We start from the raw sequence: 13,845 nt of genomic DNA, 5'->3' as shown, positions 1-13,845 counted from the left end.
ACATTTTGAACACAAACAAAAAAGCTTCTTTAGGTTTAGGCGACAAAAATACAACTTCTTTAGGTTTAGGCAACAAAACTACAACTTCTTTAGGTTTAGGCGACAGAAATACAACTTCTTTAGATCTAGGCAAGAAAAATACAACTTCTTTAGGTTCAGGAAATAAAACTACAACTTCTTTAAGTTTAGGCAAGAAAACTACAACTTCTTTAGGTTTAGGCAAGAAAAATACAACTTCTTTAGGTTTAGGCAAGAAAACTACAACTTCTTTAAGTTTAGGCAAGAAAACTACAACTTTTTTAGGTTTAGGCAACAAAAATACAACTTCTTTAGGTTTAGGCAAGAAAACTACAACTTCTTTAGGTTTAGGCAAGAAAACTACAACTTCTTTAGGTTTAGGCAAGAAAAATACAACTTCTTTAGGTTTAGGCAAGAAAACTACAACTTCTTTAAGTTTAGGCAAGAAAACTACAACTTTTTTAGGTTTAGGCAACAAAAATACAACTTCTTTAGGTTTAGGCAAGAAAACTACAACTTCTTTAAGTTTAGGTAACAAAACTACAACTTCTTCAGGTTTAGGCAATAAAACTATAACTTCTTTAGGTTTAGGCAACAAAAATACAACTTCTTTAAGTTTAGGCAATAAAACTACAACTTCTTCAGGTTTAGGCAATAAAACTATAACTTCTTTAGGTTTAGGCAACAAAAATACAACTTCTTTAAGTTTAGGCAATAAAACTACAACTTCTTTAGGTTTAGGAAACAAAACTACAACTTTTTTTTTTACTTTCTTTTATAACAAAGCATATGACAGTGATGACAAAACATAAAGAGCACACAAGATACATATAAATCCGAGAAAATCACTGGATACACCAACTGTAGGATACTATGTACTGTATACAAGAACAAAAGGCAGCTGTACTTGGGACTGAAGTTATGTGCTACTTCTCTTAGCTTCATGTTAAACTACTTCAAGCTGGATGAGAGTAAAAAGTTGGTGGTGTCATGATGTAATGGAGGTAACTAAAACTTGGGAAATGTCACTAATGATTCAGTATCCCAGCAGTATCTGCTGTATCCATGGTAACGTCAAATCAGTCCAGGGTTGGTAAATATTTATGAGCGGTTCGATCCGGAGGCGCCGTCTTCGTCGTCGGGTGGACAGGCGACGAAATCGGCCAACATGGACGCAATGGCTTCTTCATCCCGCTTAAGGGACAGAGAGAGAGAGACAACTGCTGAGACATGTCGACAGATGACGAAGGGAAAAATGTAGTCAAACTAACTATGGGAAATAATTACACAATGACCCTATGTGTAGGGTTTTTTATGTCGAGTTCGACATTTTGGCCGTCGCCATCGTAGAACGTATATTGCTAAGAAGTGAAAGCCGAGTCCAGTAAAACGTCTAAACACCTAAAAAGTGCCATACAAAAGTAAAACAAAATGATTTCTATTCTATTGTCATGTTCTACCGAAATGGCCTTTGTTGAACAATAAATATTATTAAAAAAAACACCGGAGTTTCGTCTCTTCGCTTCTGAAATTGACGTTTCAGTTTTAATTTGCTTCTTTATTTATTTTTGCATTATTTATTTATATATTTATATATTTTTTTTAAATGGATTTATTAATTTTTGCATTTATTTTTATATATTTATGCATTTATTTTTTTATATATTTATGTATTTAAATTTCGTTTTTATAAATGTATGTATTTATTTACTGTATGATTTTCCCTTTGCATTTCATCCCTTATTTATTCCCCACAAACTTATTTATTTGGCATCTTTTCTTTACACATTTCTGCCTCATTATGCAAATGAGGGGGATGTCACTCAAACACAATTAGTTCTATTCTATTGTCATATTCTACCAAACTGGTCTGTGTTGAACAATAAATTATTATAAATATAATAAGCATTGTCAGTCCAAAATGGCGGCAGCGGGTGTTGTCAAATATACAGCAGAGTTTCGTCTTTATGTAGATATGAACGGCTCATTCTAAGCTAACGACTCTTATTTCCAGGTGATTAAACACTAAAGAAAACATACTTATTAATATTATATTATGTGTCCAGCAAGCTGATTGGTTGTTTTCTCTATTTTTTATTTCAGTCTAAGAAATTAAATTAATTTTCAAGGCACGTAATATTTAACTAGGAAAACCACTAAATCCAAAATCAGCCCTGACTTCATACCTTTTTCTTCTCCGTGGTTCGCCCCGCCTCTTCCTCCCTGTGCGCATCGTCTCTCTTCCTCTTCACTCCTTTCCCCTCCTCCTCTCCATCACTCTCTCCGCTGCCTCCTGCTCCTTCCGTCTCCTGCTGCTCTGCCTTCACTTGCTCTCTTTTCTCGGCGTCCGTCGTCTCCTCTCGTTCCTCTTTTGTAGTCGGGTCTGTTGAGGTTTCGGGATCCGTTGCTGCTGCTGCTACTACTATGGGGGGGTCTCCCTCTTCAACAGCTGCTAGCTCCTCCTCCTCTTCCTCCTCCTCCTCCTCCTGACGACTGGGTGGCCGGTCGCCACTCACGGTGGCTTCTTGTGCAGGTTCTGCTCCCGGCTCCTGTTGAGTTGAAGAGAGTCAGCTTTAGGTGGGGCGCTCATAACAGCTTTATTTATCTAAAGATGGGCATACACTGAACAATTTTAGCCCGTTTCTGGCCCGAACTTTGAGCCGCACGGACCACAGTCGGACCAAATTTCATTTGACCTGCCATCTCCCCCTAAAGACCCCCTGTACCCCTCTAAAAAAGACAAAAAAGCGGGTCCATTATGGGTCTCAGAGGGTTAACCGTTTAACAATACCATTAATCGGTTAAAGCAGGGGTCAGCAACCGTTACTATCAAAGGAGCCGTTTTAGGCAAAAAAATAAAAAATAAAAAAATCTGTCTTGAGCCGCAAAACAACAATCTGAGATTTCCAGAATAAAGTCGTAATATTACGAGAATAAATTAATAACTTTACGAGAAAAAAAGGCATAATATTACGAGAATAAATTCCATGTAAAATGTAACATGTAAAATTACTAATTTATAATACTATGACTTTATTATTATAATATTACGACCTTTTTTCTCGTAAACCTATGACCTTATTCACGTAATATGACTTTTTTTCTCCTAATATTATGACTGAATATTATTCTCGAAACCTCAGATTATTTTTTATTCCTCAATGTGGCCCTAATACTCCGTCGTACCGTCGTACCATAGTCCTACAACAATGATAAATAAAAAATAAAATATAAACAAAAAAACAGTTATTCATTTCCATTTTTAAAAATCCACAGGGAGCCACTGGAGAGGAGCTGAAGAGCTGCAGGTTGCTGACCCATCGGTTAAACGGTTAATTATTAACATCCCTGGTACCGACCTGTTGATTCTGATTGGTTGAGCATTCTTCTGCGGCGGCTGTCAGCTCGATCTCATTGGCTCCTTGCTCCCACGACCTCGTCGTCGCCTCGTCCTGCAGCTCTCCTCCTCCTGCCGCTCCGCCTCCCTCCTCCTCGGTCTCCTCCCTCTCCTCCAGCGCTCCTCCGGTGACGCACAGGATCTGCGGCATGGTGGGGTCGTCCATCCCTTCACTCTCGTCCTCCTCGCCGTCCCCCTCGCCCTCCCGGGCCTCCTCCAGGACGCCGATGCTCTCCACCTTCTGCACCTTCATCCTGTCCTCTGCAAACAGCGTCCTGTTGGTCTGGATCTCCTCGATCCCTCCTTCTGCTTCTCCCTCCACGCTGAACCCGGCCATCCCTGCTTCATCCACCGCCGCTCGGAGCACGTTCCCCCCCTCTATCCCCGCCTCCCCAGCCTTGTCCTCCGCTCCCTCCAGTGGAGGTATATCCCCGTCCTCTTCCTCCTCCTCCTCTTCCTCCAGCTCTTCCCCCTCTTCTTCCTCAAACTCGTCGTACTCTTCCCCGTCGTAGAACTCGTCCTCGGCGAAATCGCTCACTTCCTCCTCCTCGTCCTCCTCGTCCATCCCGTCCTCCTCCTCGTCCAGCTCCTCGTCATCCTCCATGTCCTCCTCCTCTTCTTCCTCCTCGTCGGTGCTGTTAATGTTGATGACGGCGGAGTCTTCGTTGCTGGCGGGCGGCGGTTGGTGCTGGTGGAGGTGCCGTCCCTGCTGGCTCAGCTGATTCTGCAGCTGGTGCATCTGGAGTGGTAGCGCCATGGCGCCGGGCTGGCCCGCCGCCGAGGGCTGCATCAGCATCTGCTGGAGCTGGGGTCGGCCGGGCAACGAGTCACCCAGACCGCCGGGCGGAGCCGGGAGCGTGCTGGAGTTCAACGGTGGAACCAGGGAGACCACCGAGGAGCTGGGAGGCGGGAAGGAGTTGATCGGGGTGGTGGAGGTGGTGAGTAGCGGGGAGGAGGTGGCGAGGTCGTTGGGGAGCGAGACCCTGTCTATTGTGGTTGTTGTTGCTGTGGTGGGGACCATGGTGACGGACTCTCCTCCTGGTAGTGTGACTGCAGCGCCTCCTGGTGCAGCGGAGGTCATGTTCTGAGAGTTTGCCGCCGTCTCATCTTGCTGGTTCTCCATGTTCAGCATCCCCGGAGGAACGATGACGACGCTGTCATCCGAGTCGCTCGCCAGAGAGATCTCCACGTCCTCCGCCTCCTCCCTGTCGTAGCGGACGAACACGGGTCTCTGCCCCTCCGGGAGGCCCAGCCCGGCGGGGTCCTGATGGTGGTGCGCGTGCGGGGACAGGATCATGTCTCCCGGGGCAGGGGCCTGGCCCGGGAGCCCCGGCACCAGGGAGAGGTGGTTCTCCAGAGAGCCCAGCAGGGAGGTGGGACCCAGGCCGAGGGAGTGGCGGGTGGGGAAGGGAGGACCGGGGGCGGGGCCTCCTAGGAGCGTTGGCAAAGTGAGTCCGGCGGTAGGTCCCTGGGAGGAGGGGAGGACTGGGGCGGTGGGGGTGGGTTTCAGGGTGAGGGGCGGTAAGGGGAGGGCGATGGAGGGAGTGCGGGGGTGGAGGAGGGCGTTACAAACGGTCAGAGCCTCGGCGCAGAATGTAGAGACCTGAGAGGAGCACAGAGAGAGACGCGTTAAACACTGTGAAATGACGGACAGCAACAGGACACACCGCAACTTCTGGTCCTGTTCTACTGACACCCCGCCCCCCTTTTTAAAAACTGATCAAGTGCATGACCCGGTCATTCAGCAGGTCTTCCTCCTACACTCTTCCTCCCTTCCTCACCTTGAGGTTGCGGTCATTGCGTCCGCTGCTGAGGATGGACACGGCGCAGGTCAGAGGTGGAGGCCAGCAGGGTGACGGGACCAGGACCAGAGCCAGCAATAGCCTGAAAACCACAACAACAATACACTGATATGAACCCATCTACACGACACAACAGCCTTCATCGTTCTCATTAGGGATGCACCGACACTAGCAGATACCACTTTATAACAGCGCAACATTAACCTCTCGTCACTACCTTTAAGGTCCTCACGCTCCACCTCCCTGACGGTGCGGGCGAGTACCCAAATGTAAGTACTTGTACTCGGTCTGAAAAAAAGTGGTATCGGTGCATCCCTAGTTCTCATCTTCTACAACTTGCAAGCCAAACTAAACATTATTTAAATACACCTTTGGTAGACAAAGTTAAATCATGTGAAGGAAAAGGTTGAATTCTGGCGCTCTGCCTGCAGCGACTTTATTACAGAAATAATGCTCTACATTAAAAGTAACAACCAAAAGCTCTGCACGTGTAAATCTAGTACCTGTACAGCTCCTGTCGGGTGAGGGCGCTGCTGTACTGCCCGCTGACGCACCCTGCTGATTCACATGAAGTGCTGCTGCTGGTCTGCTGCTGCTGGAGACGCACACACAGCGGCAGCACGACGTCATGGAGACGCTGAGAGAGAAAAAGAAAACGGAAAAAACTCACAGTGAAAAAGAGAATGAGACGTTCGTTCTGCAGTAGAGGTGAGGGGGGGGTTACGTGATGACATTTACCTTGTGGATATCGTCTTTCAGCAGTGTACCGCTGGTCAGTATGATGTGCCTCAGTGCTGTGAAGACAAAAAAATGTAATCGGTGTGATGACACCAGACAGATACGAGTCTATTCTACAGGATGTAATCAAAGCGAGGCAGCATCTCACCTCTGAGGGCTGAAAGACAAGTGTCCTGATTGGCCAGGAGGTCTCCTTTCCTCTGGAGTGACGGCCCGATGGTGTCTGCGATGACCAGCGGTTTAGTCCTCCGCGGGCCTGGCTTCCCTCCGGGAACCGCATCTGCTGACAGACCGGCCCGGAGCTGCAGGACAGGACAGAACACAGAGGGACAGTTGAAGACAAACAGGAGACACTTGCTCCTTCAAACTACTGGCTCTGAGCGGCTGGCGATTGTGGAGCTTTTCAACTCCAGAAAGGCAGATAATCACAGGTTCCTGTTAATTTATAATGGACATCCGTGTTGTGATATTTAAACAAACTATGAGTCAACAAGTAAATAAAAGCCCCTCATCATCTACAGACCGGTCTCTAGAGATCTCCAGCCAGCTCATAGCGGTGAGCGTGACTGCCCGGCTGGCGAGGTAGCGACCCCGGCAGGCGCTCTAGCTAGCTGTCACGGCAGTTTGTGGAGCTTCTAAACTCGAAAACGTTGGAGCGAATGTTCAATTCGCCATCTAATATCATAAAACTGTCAATATTCAAAAACTACACAGTTGATTTCTCTGAATCACTGAATTTGTTTTTGGATGCTGTTGTGCGATTAATCGTGATTAACTATGGACAATCATGCGATTGGTAAATCAATTAATAATACTTTAATCGATTGAAAGCCTTAATCTCTAAATACGCTCAAACTAACCACGTGGAACTAACCTTGACAGACTCCGCCCCTGGTGTGATGTCACTAAGCAGGTGACTGAACAGGAGTTCGGAGTGGCCGGGGCTTCCCTGAAGGATGCTAGCGGAGGCTCCGGCCACCTGGACCCACAGCTCTACGGTCCTGTACACCGACACCCGCACCGAGCTGTGAGGATGAAGAAGAGACGCACAAGACATGATCTGATGTTCCAGCCTTCTTCCATGCCTCGACCCCTTAACGAACCAGTGTGTATCCTGTGTTGTTATCGGCTGCAGTACGTTACCTGTAGGCTCTCTGCTGTCCCAGACTGGCTTCAGCTAGCGGCGTCCAGGCAGACAGCGTTTGAGAGAACAGCCTCTGTAGCACAGCAGCGTACTGGACCATGCCGCTACGCACACTGCAAGACAGGCAGTGTCAGCACCACAGCATATGATATACAAGTCTATGAATTAAAGAGCAAAGAGTGAGTGTGTGTGTGTGTGTGTGTGTCAGTACTCACGCTATGATAAGAGCTGATAACACCTCCAGTGTGTTGGTGTGTATGATGGGCAAAACCAGCAACCTCACGCTGCCATCTCCTGTTAAATTCTGACACAAAGTCAACGAAAAACACGGATCAATATTGATAATTTGCACGTGTATTCAAAAATATAGATTACATCCTCTGTTTTTCCACTTATACGCCACCACCATCTTCTAAATATCTGAATGTGAAATACTCAGTGTGTGCGTGTGTGTGTGTGCTCACTATGCTCTTGGAGCTGACGGCGAGGACTCGGCACACCAGGTTGAGTATCGGTCTGACAGGCAGACGGACAGCAGAGGCTGGATCCACCCTGAAGGACAGAGAGATAAGAGCTGGTATGGATAAAGAAGTATAATCCTAAAACTGGAGCGCTCTTCTGAACAAAAACGTTATATATATATATATATATACATATATATATATACACACACATATACAGCGGGTAAAATAAGTATTGAACACGTCACCATTTTTCTCAGTAAATATATTTCCAAAGGTGCTATTGACATGAAATTTTCACCAGATGTTGGTAACAACCCAAATATTCTATACATACAAAGAAACCAAAACAAATAAGTTCAGAAATTAAGTTATGTGTAATAATGTGAAATGACACAGGGAAAAAGTATTGAATACATGAAGAAAGGGAGGTGTAAAAAGGCATGGAAAGCCAAGACAACAGTTGAAATCTATTAGTATTTAGAAATTAATCCGACTCCTTGTCAGTGCAAATTAATATCAGCCGGTTCAGTCCCAACTGATGGCCTATAAAAAGGTGTCTTATTACCAAGGTGTCACACAAGAAACATCTCATGATGGGTAAAAGCAAAGAGCTCTCTCAAGACCTTTGCAACCTTATTGTTGCAAAACATACTGATGACATTTGTTACAGACGCATTTCTAAACTTCTGAATGTTCCAGTAAGCACTGTTTGGGCCATAATCCGGATGTGGAAAGAACATCATTTCACTATAAACTGGCCACGACCAGGTGCTCCTCGCAAGATTTCAGACAGAGGAGTGAAAAGAATTATCAGAAGAGTTGTCCAAGAGCCAAGGACCACTTGTGGAGAGCTTCAGAAAGACCTGGAATTAGCAGGTACAATTGTTTCAAAGAAATCAATAAGTAATGCACTCAACCGCCATGGCCTGTATGCACGCTCACCACGCAAGACTCCATTGCTGAAGAAAAAACATGTTGAAGCTCGTTTAAAGTTTGCTGCACAACATTTGGACAAGCCTGTGAAATACTGGGAGAATATAGTCTGGTCAGATGAGATTAACTCTTTGGATGCCATAATACACACCATGTTTGGAGGACAAATGGCTCTGCACATCACCCTAAAAACACCATACCAACAGTGAAGTTTGGAGGTGGGAACATCATGGTGTGGGGCTGCTTTTCAGCATACGGTACTGGCAAACTTCACATAATTGGAGGAAGGATGAATGGAAAAATGTACCGAGACATTCTTGATAAAAATCTGCTGCCATCTACCAGGATGATGAAGATGAAACGAGGGTGGACGTTTCAGCAAGACAATGATCCCAAACACACAGCCAAGGAAACTCTCAATTGGTTTCTGAGAAAGAAAATAAAGCTGCTAGAATGGCCCAGCCAATCACCTGACTTGAATCCAATTGAAAACTTATGGAAAGAACTGAAGATCAGAGTTCATAGAAGAGGCCCAGAGACTGTTCGTGTGGAAGAATGGGCCAAAATCAGCCCTGAGCAATGCATACGACTAGTTTCTCCATACAGGAGGCGTCTTGAAGCTGTCATTACCAACAAAGGCTCTTGTACAAAGTATTAAATAAATATCAGTAAGCGTGTTCAATACTTTTTCCCTGTGTCATTTCACATTATTACACATAACTTAATTTCTGAAGTTGTTTGTTTTGGTTTCTTTGTATGTATGGATTACTTGTGTTGTTACCAACATCTGGTGAAAATTTCATGTCAATAGCACCTTTGGAAATATATTTACTGAGAAAAATGGTGACGTGTTCAATACTTATTTTACCCGCTATATATATTTATATTAGGGCTGTCAATCAATTAAAATATTAAATTGTGGTTAATTGCATGATTGTCCGTACTTAAATGCGATTAATCACAAATGAATCGCAGTTTTTATCTGTTCAAAATGTACTGGACCCCTTTGAAAATGGTCGTGACAGTTTTTCCTCGCCAAAATGTAGCGCAAGTTTGAAGCGTTATTTAACCTCCTTCTCAACAAGCTTTTAAGACATGGTTGGTACCGATGGATTCTTTTTTTTTGTTGTTGTTTCATATGATACCAGTATCTTCACTCCAGCTTAAAAACTGAGCCCGCTACAACCCAAGAATCGCCAAGAAATTTGACAGCCCTAATATATTTTTTTGTGATTTGGGTGAACTGACCCTTTAAAAGGTGGATTTCCCTTGAAGGTTTGTTTGTGTGTGTGTGTGTTACCTGAGTGTGTGTTTGAGTGCCAGGCAGACGGCTGTGTATCTGTGCTGGAGCTGCAGCAGCAGCAGAGGATCCGACTGGTCAAGATGAGAGAAGGCCAGCTCCACGCCCGGACCTTCGTACTGCACCGCTCCATCTGTCACCAGCAAACAGCGAGAGCTTTTAAAACAAACTGCATCAACAGAGTACGACACATGATGTATATCATCACTGCCACCGAGGGTTTGAACAGCTTTAACCCTTTGAGACCCGCGATCCAGACTCACTTTACTGTCTTTCAGAGGCTCTAGCAGGTTCAGAAACTAGAAAACGGATCTGTTGTGGGTCTCAGAAGGTTAAGAGAGAAATAAACAAATCTAAGAAATCATAATTTCAATTAATTTGGCTCTCATGGTCTGTCTCTCTATTATATATAAAGATAGAGAATTAGATCATCCCTGGCTCTACAGAAACATTCGACCATCACCGATAGAAACGCGTACCTGTTTCTGAACCCTGGTAGATCTGAGCCAGCAGGCCATTGGCCGAGGCCAGCAGGCAGTGAATCTGATTGGTCCAGCCCTCGGCTCTGCCGGCGCCCACGCCTCTGTCCAACAGGCCGCCCAGACAGGGCAGGCGACCGTAACACTGACAGGCCATCTGACACAACGACAGTGAGGAGAGTTAGATGGAAGAAATGTCTTCAGAAAAAAGCAGCTTCATGTTTCAGAGAATCACAAACCTCTTGTGTCTTCTTGTTCGTGTTGTCCATTTTGGAGAGGAAATACGCCCCCAGTTTGTCCTAAAAGAAGAAAAAAAAGACTCTTTAACTCAAAGTTTCTACATCGAGAAATCTTTCACTTCTGTCTTCTTCATCTCATGTGTTCATCGGTGTATCTTACCCTGAGGGATCCACAGGCTCTGGGGTAGAAGGTCATACAGGCAGTCATCCCCTCCATGGCTGCCAGCTCACACTGAGACCACAGGAGGAACAAAGCTGGTTACTATTAGAGCTCTCTTCACTGTCAATTCATCTCTATGCTAGGGATGTCCATAATTAACCGTTTAACCGTTAACCGACATTAAGCATTTTAAGCATCCCTAGTATTAAATGTTGTGAGGTGGCCATGTCGTGTCCCCTCACCTCCGTCTTGAGGCCCAGCAGAGATGTGAGGATGCCCAGGATGGAGTTGAGGCCGACCTCCCTGGCCAGCTCTGCTAGCTGTGACGAGTACTGCAGTAAGTCCTTCAGGATGTTCACCGCCAGCTGGATGGTCTGAACCGGAGCCTGAGACTACGGGATCAAAAACAGAAGAGAAGGTGTTAGGCTGGGGAGAATTTCAGGTTTCCAGTTTGTCATAATTCAGGTTTTAATTCAGGAAGAGGACAGCTTTGTGTTTGTGTGTGCATGTTAGGGCTGCACGATATATCGTTTCTGCATTGACGGTGCAACCCAACCGACCCGTCTTGAAACACAGATAGGGATGTCACGAGAACCGATACTTCGGTACCAAGTCGATGCCAAAATTCTAAAAATGTGACGGTACTCTTTTTCTACGACTACTAGATTTCTGGTATGGTGACATCCCTAGTGCATGTGTGTGTCATGTCTCATCTCACCTGTATGACCTGCTGCAGCGAGCGCAGCCAGGAAACACAGTGCTGCTGGAACAGATCACTGGAGCTGTCCTTCACCAGCATGGAGAGCAGGCAGAGACCCTCAAACCTGCACAACACACACACGCGCACACACACACACACACACACACACACACACACACACACACACACACACACACACACACACACACACAGACAGACAGACAGACAGACAGACAGAGAGAGAGACACAGAGAGACACAGAGAGACAGAGAGACAGAGAGAGAGATTACATTTCCATACAACCACCAAACCCTCCTCTCAAGGTACCTCCAAACAGAGAGTTATTCAGTGTAACACCAGTGACTAAGGTGTGATAATGTGATTCATAGATCCACCTGACACGAGGTGTGTTCTCACCTGGTCTTGCTCGAGCCCAGTTTGGCATTGCTGAAACCCACGAGACCCCCAACAGCACTCGAGCCCTGCAGAGAAACAACAAACACAGGTGTTAAAACACCTCCACCTCCAGATGTCAGCTAGTTAACAGACTAACAGGTGAACTAGTCATCTCCATGGTAACAGCTAGTTAACAGGTGAACTAGTCATCTCCATGGTAACAGCTAGTGAAGAGGTGAACTAGTCATCTCCATGGTAACAGCTAGTGAAGAGGTGAACTAGTCATCTCCATGGTAACAGCTAGTGAAGAGGTGAACTAGTCATCTCCATGGTAACAGCTAGTTAACAGGTGAACTAGTCATCTCCATGGTAACAGCTAGTGAAGAGGTGAACTAGTCATCTCCATGGTAACAGCTAGTTAACAGGTGAACTAGTCATCTCCATGGTAACAGCTAGTGAAGAGGTGAACTAGTCATCTCCATGGTAACAGCTAGTTAACAGGTGAACTAGTCATCTCCATGGTAACAGCTAGTTAACAGGTGAACTAGTCATCTCCATGGTAACAGCTAGTGAAGAGGTGAACTAGTCATCTCCATGGTAACAGCTAGTTAACAGGTGAACTAGTCATCTCCATGGTAACAGCTAGTTAACAGGTGAACTAGTCATCTCCATGGTAACAGCTAGTTAACAGGTGAACTAGTCATCTCCATGGTAACAGCTAGTTAACAGGTGAACTAGTCATCTCCATGGTAACACGTGTTCTCCTCTGGTCTGGTTCTCACCTGGTTCTGAAACACTCCGTGTTCTCTGTAGTTGGCCAGCAGAGCCGGTAGGTATTCTGGTCGCTGTTCCTTCAGAACCGACACCAAACCCTCCGTGAGTCGCATCGCAGAGGGAGCACGCAGCCAGGCAGAGGAGGAGGTAGCCATCTTGCCTCTCTCTCTGCTCTGAAGCGTCATGACGTCACAAGGGTGCAACGGAAGTGACCTCTTCTTCTTCTTCTTTGGTGTTTATTAGAGGTGCGTTACCACCACCTACCGGACTGGAGCGTGGAGCAGCAGACTGTGCAGGAAAAATAAATAAATAAATAAATAAAATTAAAATTAAAAATAATAATAATAATAATAACAATAATAATAATAATAATTAAATTCTCTCCATTATTCCTGTTGCTCTTACGTAATTAATTAGAAGTGTACTTTCTTAGGTGTCTTTCCTAGCAGATTCCCCAATGTAATATTTCCATCATCGACTAAACATATGACATTATCCTCATAATATTACGAATTTATTCTAATAATATTACAACATTATTCTCATAATATTACGACTTTTTTCCTCATAATATTACGACTTTTTTCTCATAATAATACAACATTATTCTCATAATATTACGACTTTATTGTCATAATATTACGACTTTATTCTCATAATATTACAACATTATCCTCATAATATTACGACTTTATTCTCATAATATTACAACATTATCCTCATAATATTACGACTTTATTCTCATAATATTACGACTTTATTCTCATAATATTACAACATTATCCTCATAATATTACGACTTTATTCTCATAATATTACGACTTTTTTCTCGTAATATTACGACTTTTTTCTCATAATATTACGACTTTTTTTCTCGTAAACTTCTGACTTTATTCTCATAATATTACGACTTTATTCTCATAATATTACGACTTTATTCTCATAATATTACAACATTATTCTCATAATATTACGACTTTATTCTCATAATATTACGACTTTATTCTCATAATATTACGACTTTTTTCTCGTAATATTACGACTTTTTTTCTCATAATAATACAACATTATTCTCATAATATTACGACTTTATTCTCATAATATTACAACATTATTCTCATAATATTACGACTTTATTCTCATAATATTACAACATTATTCTCATAATATTACGACTTTATTCTCATAATATTACGACTTTATTCTCATAATATCACGACTTTTTTTCTCGTAATATTACGACTTTTTTTCTCGTAAACTTCTGACTTTTTTTCGACCACGCGAGAGTATGACAATAATTT

The 13,845-nt window shown here is 44.1% G+C and overlaps 1 protein-coding gene across 1 annotated transcript; it reads right to left on the bottom strand.

Annotated features, from left to right (window-relative positions):
* Positions 1 to 775: 775 nt before the first annotated feature.
* pelp1 (proline, glutamate and leucine rich protein 1) lies at positions 776 to 12,752 on the bottom strand. Its single transcript, XM_037758333.1, has 19 exons — positions 12,553 to 12,752; positions 11,792 to 11,856; positions 11,393 to 11,498; positions 10,917 to 11,066; positions 10,675 to 10,746; positions 10,515 to 10,574; positions 10,276 to 10,432; positions 9,797 to 9,929; positions 7,564 to 7,651; positions 7,315 to 7,403; positions 7,099 to 7,212; positions 6,830 to 6,980; positions 6,104 to 6,257; positions 5,956 to 6,011; positions 5,721 to 5,854; positions 5,197 to 5,299; positions 3,378 to 5,018; positions 2,205 to 2,567; positions 776 to 1,212 (listed from the first exon to the last, which is right to left on the bottom strand). The coding sequence occupies exons 1-19, from the start codon at positions 12,727 to 12,729 to the stop codon at positions 1,120 to 1,122; spliced, it is 3,906 nt and encodes a 1,301-aa protein (XP_037614261.1). The 5' UTR covers positions 12,730 to 12,752; the 3' UTR covers positions 776 to 1,119.
* Between the last annotated feature and the right edge of the window lie 1,093 nt (positions 12,753 to 13,845).

This window comes from Sebastes umbrosus, chromosome 22 (assembly GCF_015220745.1).
Source record: "Sebastes umbrosus isolate fSebUmb1 chromosome 22, fSebUmb1.pri, whole genome shotgun sequence".
NCBI classification, from domain to species: Eukaryota; Metazoa; Chordata; class Actinopteri; order Perciformes; family Sebastidae; genus Sebastes; species Sebastes umbrosus.
Note: the sequence above shows the minus strand (reverse complement) of the source record. Positions and strands in the feature narration are given on the sequence as shown.